Genomic DNA, 7,805 nt, shown 5'->3' with positions numbered 1-7,805 from the left:
TGAAAATTTTATGCTAATTGCAAATATATTTTTAAAAAGTTTGTGATTTTTTTAAAACATTTTTCTTGAATAGGCAAACATTTCTAGAATCGACACACATTTTGTTGGAAACTGGTGGAACAGTTTTTGAAATTCACGAACATATTTTTGATTTATCGAACATTTGTTTAAATGCACGATCAGTATTTGAATCAGCAAACATTTTATGAATGACTAAGCTATTTTGTATGTCACGGACAGTTTTTTAAAATTTTAGGATATTTTTCAATTCATGAACATTTTTGAATAGGCAAAATTTTGTTCAATTTTAAAAACATCATTTACTACACGAACTTTTTTCAAAATCATGAACATTTTTTGATTTGCTGAACATTTGTTTATAAAATTGTGAATATTGTTGCATGAACAATTTTAAATATCACGAACATTTTCGGAATCCACAAACATTTATCAATTTTTAAAGATTTTTTCAAATTCTCGTTTTTTTAAATTTTTTGAAACGTTAATGAAATTTCAAATTATTTAAAGTAGAAAAAACGAAGACGAAATTAGAATCAGCAAATATAGATATAGAATAATATTAGAACCAATAACCACTTGATATAGTCTTCACCTAGTACATTTATGGCTTCCCGGTACTACATTTCTTGGGCTTGCTAGTAAATTTATTTTCTTGGTCAAAATAAAATTATACTTAACCCTCAAAAAAAGTTATACTTTTACAAATTAGTAGTAGTATGTGATATGAATATCCGGACTACTAGACTACACTACATCCCCACTCGTCTTGCTCCAGAGTTCACGGCCTACTCACCAAGGCCCATGCCTGGCTTCTCCTATGCCGCGTCAATGTCGCCACTCCGCCTCCGCCTGCACGCCCGCCACTCCGCCTCCGCCTCGCAACCCTCACGCAGCCAGGGATGGGATCCCCACGCCGCCTTGGCCGTCGCCACGGTTGCCCTCTTCAGCCGCATATCCCAAGGCGCCCTCCGACGTGTGGCACATCCAACGGCTTGCACCTACAGCATCCTCATGGACTGCTGCTGCCGCGCACACCGCCCTGATATGGCACTCGCCTTCTTCGGTCGTCTCCTCAGGACGGGTCTGGAGGCAGACCAAGTCGTTTTCAGCACCCTCCTCAAGGGACTCTGCCACGCAAAGCGCTCAGATGAGGCTCTGGACGTGCTGCTGCACAGGATGCCTGAGCTCGGCTGCACCACCCACGTGGTGGCGTATAACACCGTCATCCATGGCTTCTTTAGGGAAGGCCAAGTAGGCAAGGCGTGCGATATCTTCCATGGAATGGCGCAGCAGGGCGTTGCGCCTAATGTGGTGACATATAACTCGGTTATTGATGCGCTGTGCAAGGCCAGAGCAATGGACAAGGCAGAGTATTTCCTTGGTCAGATGGTTGATAGTGGTGTCGTACCTAATAATGTCACATATAATAGCCTCATCCATGGATATTCCTCTTCAGGCCATTCAAAGGAGGCGGTCAGGGTGCTGAAACAGATGACAAGTAAGGGTATCATACCAGATGTTTTTACTTGCAACTTGCTCATGGCCTCCCTTTGCAACAACAGAAGAAGCAAAGAAGCTGCAGAACTTTTTGACTCCATGGCCATGAAGGGCCTGAAACCTAACACCGTTTCATATGCTATTCTCCTTCATGGGTATGCCACTGAAGGATGCCTAGTTGACATGATCAATCTCTTCAACTCAATGGCAACAGACTGTATTCTACCTAACTGTCGTATCTTCAACATACTGATTAATGCATATGCTAAATCTGGGAAGCTTGATAAGGCTATGCTTATATTTAAAGAAATGCACAAGCGAGGAGTGAGTCCAGATGTAGTCACCTATTCAACTGTAATACATGCATTTTGCAAAATGGGTAGCTTGGACATTGCTATGGACAAATTTAACCAGATGGTTGATATGGGAGTACGACCGAATGCAACTGTTTATCATTCCCTAATCCAGGGTTTTTGTACACATGGGGATTTAGTGAAAGCAAAGGAATTGGTTACTGAAATGAGGAACAAAGCTATGCGTCCTCCTGATATTAAGTTCTTCCATTCAATAATGCAGAACCTATGCACGGAAGGAAGGGTAATTGAAGCACGGGATATCCTCGACTTGATGCTGCACATAGGTATGAGGCCTGATGTTCCCATCTTTAATTTACTAATCGGTGGATACTGCCTAGTCCGCGAGATGGAGGATGCAACAAAAATGTTTGATGATATGGTGTCATATGGTTTAGAACCTTGTAACAATACGTATGGTATACTTATTAATGGCTATTGCAAAAATAGAAGGATTGATGACGGGCTTATTCTATTCAAAGAGATGCTGCGCAAGGGACTTAAACCTACAACTTTTAATTATAACGTCATACTGGATGGATTATTTCTGGCTGGACGAACTGTTGCTGCAAAGGTGAAGTTTAATGAGATGGTTGAATCTGGAGTAAGTGTGTGCATTGATACATACTCTATAGTTCTTGGTGGACTTTGTAGAAATAATTGCACCGGTGAAGCAATCACGCTGTCCAAGAAATTAAGTACAATGAATGTCAAATTCAATATTGCAATTGTCAATATCTTGATTGGTGCATTCTTCAGGGTTCGGCGAAACCAAGAAGCTAAGGATTTGTTTGCTGCTATACCAGCCAATGGCTTGGTTCCTAATGCTGTTACCTACACCATAATGATGACAAATCTTATAAAAGAAGGTCCAGTGGAAGAAGCTGACAATCTTTTTTTATCGATGGAGAAGAGCGGCTGTAGTGCCAACTCTTATATGTTAAATCATATCATCAGAAGGTTACTGGAAAAAGGAGAGATGGTCAAGGCTGGAAATTATATGTCTAAAGTTGATGCAAAGAGCTACTCCCTTGAAGCTAAAACTGTTTCACTGCTGATCTCTCTGTTTTCAAGGAAAGGGAAATATAGAGAACACATCAAATTGCTCCCTACAAAGTATCAGTTTCTGGAAGAAGCAGCCACAGTTGAATAGTTGGTACATGATATCTGAAATTTAACTTCTTTCACTTGCCGTGGGTCCATCTGCTTAGACAACAAATGCATTTTCTATATGTAAATAGGAAGTCAGTTTAGAACAAGGCATCAGGATGACGCATAGAGTACAATTCAGTTGCAGCACCAATAAAAAGGCAGAACTAGGCCTGCAAAAACTCAAATAGAAGGAGCAGCAGTTTTTTTTTGAAGCTGTACAGTCTGCTAGCCAAACAACTACGGGAGACTGTCGGGCGGGGCATGTAGTGGCTGGCGTCTAAGTGCCTTTGCTTCTCCCACCATCCATGGCTTAGCCTCACACGGAATTGAGTCAACCAATTCCCGTCGGTTTTGGGTGGCTCCCTTGAAGATGCAATCGTTTTCAGCCGCCAGATACGCATGGTCAGATTATTCAGCGAGCGTGCCCCTTCTGTCTGGTTCGAGAAAGAATTTGAAGAGCTGAGCTTGTCCCTGCTGAAGCTAGTTTGAGGTTAGTTAATCATAACAGGGTACTAGAGAGGTGTTTCATTGACTGTTGATGTGTAATATGTTATATGCCATCCTCTTGATGATTACGGTGATCTGTGAAGAGGCAGCATGCAAAAGTCTGAATCAAATATCCTTATGTAATTGTGTTATTATTTGTGCAGCTTCTAGACCTTCTGTAACTGTTAGTGTTTCGTATATGCTGGAGTTGGTTATACATGTTAGTTTAGGGCCTTGTTCCAAATTATTTGTTATGATCGATGCAGCACAATGTTGTGTTTAACGCTGTAACTTGGCTTAACTAGATCATGCTGGTGTTATCTCTGGGAATCACAATATCAATATTCTTTGTAGTTGCACAAACTGATACAGATCAATGTTCAGAGGTAATATGGTTCTGTCCGTAATTTCATCGACTGTTAGCATGTTCCTTTGTTATTCAATACTCTGCATATCATCGCAGTATGCCTATAATAAGGATATAGTATGTTTGATGCATTTTGAACCTCTCTGTTCCTTCGATAGAGGTGATAAATTCTCTATTCTTTTTGGCTTTGGTAGTATGAACAGAAAGGAAGGGGAGCCTTGGCGCAGTGGTAAAGCTGCTGCCTTGTGACCATGAGGTCACGAGTTCAAGTCCTGGAAACAGCCTCTTGCAGAAATGTAGGGAAAGGCTGCGTACAATAGACCCAAAGTGGTCGGACCCTTCCCCAGACCCTGCGCAAGCGGGCCCCAGTATGAACAGAAAGCAGGCACTAATAAACTGACATGTTGTACTGTTTTGTTAATAAAACGGGGTCATTATTATTACCCATTTTATCCAACGATAGTGTACCCTAAAATTACAGATCAGTTCATTCATCTCATACCTTTTTGTTTGAGAGAGTCGCATTTTGGAGAGCTTTGCCATAGTTTTCTCCTCTGTTCCTTGGTACATTTTGTTACTATAGAACAATTGGGGTGCTTCTTTTCTTTTAGCTGTACGTTGTAGAAACGCGGAACCTGGTTATTTCATTATATTCGATGCCTAATTTATTTTCTGTTACGAGGGGTCAAGTTCAGCATTTTCTTTTATCTTCTTCCTTCCTCACAATTGTACATTTACTCACTGGGCAGTGAAGGTCTTGGACCTGAAATTCTTGTAGTACTAATTTAGCAGAACCGCTCTTTGAGAAAATGGCTTGTGAAGGTCTTGGACACTACTAAAATGGCTTGTGAAGGGCCTTTGCATTTTTTTATGAAGCTCACAAAGAAATCATTTTCTATGAATTTTTGCAGATCCATGGTGTATTCCCACATTTAGACTTGGTAAACGAGTTGAACTTATTAAAATTGTACTGCACGTCTTCATATTTTTAAGTAAAGCAATTATTCGTGCATAAGAGCCAAAAGCAAGTGTGGATACATTATAGGCTTCTTATGGGGTTAAGACTCATTTTGTAAGGTACTAATATACTTCATCACATCGTGTCTTTGTTAATTTGTTGATTCTGTTCTCTCTACTCATTCTGAGATTAATCATTCCATATCCCAGGTTCTTTACTCAGGACCATCATCGTCGTTCAACTGGAAATGCTGCAAGTTTGAGTGCACTCTGATTAGTAATTTCAAACTGTACGAGCCAAGGAGAAAGATCTGGGGGGTTTGTCACTAGGTCAACCACCAGTGTTGGTAGATCTTCTAATCCTGAAACGTATACTGGTGGCCTTGGTATTCAATGGTCTTCTGTTGCCCCAGGGGCAAGGAGAAGTGCTATAAAATCTGGCAACATGGTGGATCCCATTCTGACAATGAAAAAGCATGGTGCCTTGTATTGCTCAGTGGGCAGCAAAGCCTGCACTCTGTGAAGTAGTTTTGCAGATCAAGGATGAAGTTTTTGGGCACTTGGAGATGCCGGACTTCATCATTGTCACGGGTTCTATCTGAAAATTGGACTACTGTGCTCGCGAGACTATGTCCAATTCAGAGTTGTTGTGCATCAAATTGTTTTTTAATGAACACACGTGTTCAGGTTGAAGGTGAAGCTGGGATGTCACTATGATGGGCCACGAAAGCTGTTAAGGCTGAAAAGGTGAATCCATTGACTATGTTTCATCATGCTCTGAAGGTCATAAGGATTTTCTCCAAGGTTGCTGCCTATTGGAAAATCAGGTAACCACGCTTGATCCGTTCAACCATTTGAGCAGCGGTAGCAATCCGGCCCTCAAATCTTTACCGTGTTCTTTTCCTCTGTTCCTCGTAGACAGAACATAAAAGTCATGTGCTTCCTTTGAGCCTGATGTAATTTTGTATGCATGTTGAACTGCAATATTCGGCATTGTGTTGATTTCGTAATTTTTTTAAAGAGTTAAGCGCGAAATATCTCACTCCAAACATTTGTACTGTTGGAAGCCGAGAAATTTGCTCTTGTTGCTTAAACATCTTTCTGTACTTCGGTTACTTTGCATTTGCAGGGTCCTATCTCACAACTGTCTGTCAGAACGGCTTACATTTCTGCAGGTATTTAATAATCTGGCTTAAACCTCTTTTTTGCAGAGGAAGTTGAAGACGCGACGCTTCTTTTGGAGCTGGTTATGTCGCAGCTCGGTAGTATATACTGGTGGCGGTGCTCTCCAACAGCATTGGTTTGCTGCAGGGCATGGACACCTGTGCCTCCACCATGAACCTGAACTGCCTCGTCAATGACAGAGCTCTCCGCCGTGGTATCGTGTGCAAAACCTCTCTACTACATCTGCAACACCGTCCAAAGGCACATGTTAGGAATTGCTCCCGTTTTACCATTTATAACATGCTCATCTTGATTTAGGTTTCGTCACTTGTTTTCATCTTTTAGGCAAGCAATAATAATACAAACCATTTAGGATTGGGATTATTTTACTCTTGGTTCTGATAATCACCTCCTCGAAAAAGGAAAAGAAATGTTAAATTCATAATAGACAGACTATGAACCTGGTCTTCGTGTATCCAGCTCCCTAAGGAAGTTGGAACAATTTTGAAGAACTCAGAGGCACTGTCCATTCAGTTATGCCACTGCATATTAACCAATAGCGGTCCAATTAGTACAACTACCTCGCCATTCAAACCTTCTGTTAAAAGTTTGGCAGGAGCATATATGTGAGTCCTGTTAATAATATGGGCTGTTAATAATAACATGGTACTCCCTCCGTCCCGAAATAAGTGTCTCAAGCTTAGTACAACTTTGTACTAGAGTTAGTACAAAGTTGAGACACTTATTTTGGGATGCAGGGAGTACTAAAGAGGTGTTTTGTTGACAGTTGAAGCGTAATATGTTACTGTATATGCTAAGCTCTCGATGATTAGGATGATCTGTACCCTCAAAAAAAAAAGAAAAAACGATGACCTGTAAAGCGTGCAAAAGTCTGAATCATATACGCTTGTCTAGTTATTTTGCAGCTTCTAGTCTTTTTGCCATTGTACAGGTTGTATGGATCCAGATGTAGTAGTATGTATTTCTCCAACAAAAAGTGTGTCCTAATTCATAGATCAGTCCATTCATCTTACCTCTTTTTCCAGGGGGCGGAGTCTGATGGATTTTGGTGAGCTTTGCCATGGTTTTCTTATCTGTTCCTTGGTGCAGGGCCTGATGGAATTATGCTGAACTCTTAACATTTTGGTACTGCAGAACAGTCTTTTTTTATGCTGAACCGCAGAATCTCATTATCTTGTTATATTCATTGTCTTTTTATTTTTATGTTAGGAGATCTCAAGTTCAGCCTTTTCTTTTTCCTCATAATAGTTCATTACTCGCTGACAAGTGAAGGTCTTGGACCTGAATTTTTTGTACTAATTTCAGAAGCAGGACTGTTCTTTGAGAAATACTCCAAAAAATGGTTTCCGCAGCTCCATGCACATGTTTGTCTTGGAATTGAATTTTTTGTACTAATTTCAGAAGCAGGACTGTTCTTTGAGAAATACTCCAAAAAATGGTTTCCGCAGCTCCATGCACATGTTTGTCTTGGACCTGAATTTTTTGTACTAATTTCAGAAGCAGGACTGTTCTTTGAGAAATACTCCAAAAAATGGTTTCCGCAGCTCCATGCACATGTTTGTCTTGGACCTGAATAGTATTTGCTCTGAATAAACTGGCGCGACTAATACAGTGATCTGCATATTACAATTTGAAATTAGTGTTGAATGGTTGCAACAATAATATAAATGGAAAGTCCCCCAGAAGCATTACACATTTTGGTTCTGTATATGTCCATGAATACTACTTTATGAACAAGAATTTGGTAAATATTTTGTAAGAATTTTTTTGCCTCCAGAGCTCAATTC

At 40.4% G+C, this 7,805-nt stretch overlaps 1 protein-coding gene across 1 annotated transcript; it reads left to right on the top strand.

The window, feature by feature from the left end:
- Positions 1–1,050: 1,050 nt before the first annotated feature.
- On the top strand, positions 1,051–3,765 carry LOC123084997 (protein Rf1, mitochondrial). Its single transcript, XM_044506552.1, has one exon. The coding sequence runs from the start codon at positions 1,066–1,068 to the stop codon at positions 3,022–3,024; it is 1,959 nt and encodes a 652-aa protein (XP_044362487.1). The 5' UTR covers positions 1,051–1,065; the 3' UTR covers positions 3,025–3,765.
- The last annotated feature ends 4,040 nt before the right edge of the window (positions 3,766–7,805 follow it).

This window comes from Triticum aestivum, chromosome 1B (assembly GCF_018294505.1).
Source record: "Triticum aestivum cultivar Chinese Spring chromosome 1B, IWGSC CS RefSeq v2.1, whole genome shotgun sequence".
NCBI lineage: Eukaryota > Viridiplantae > Streptophyta > Magnoliopsida > Poales > Poaceae > Triticum > Triticum aestivum.
Note: the sequence above shows the minus strand (reverse complement) of the source record. Positions and strands in the feature narration are given on the sequence as shown.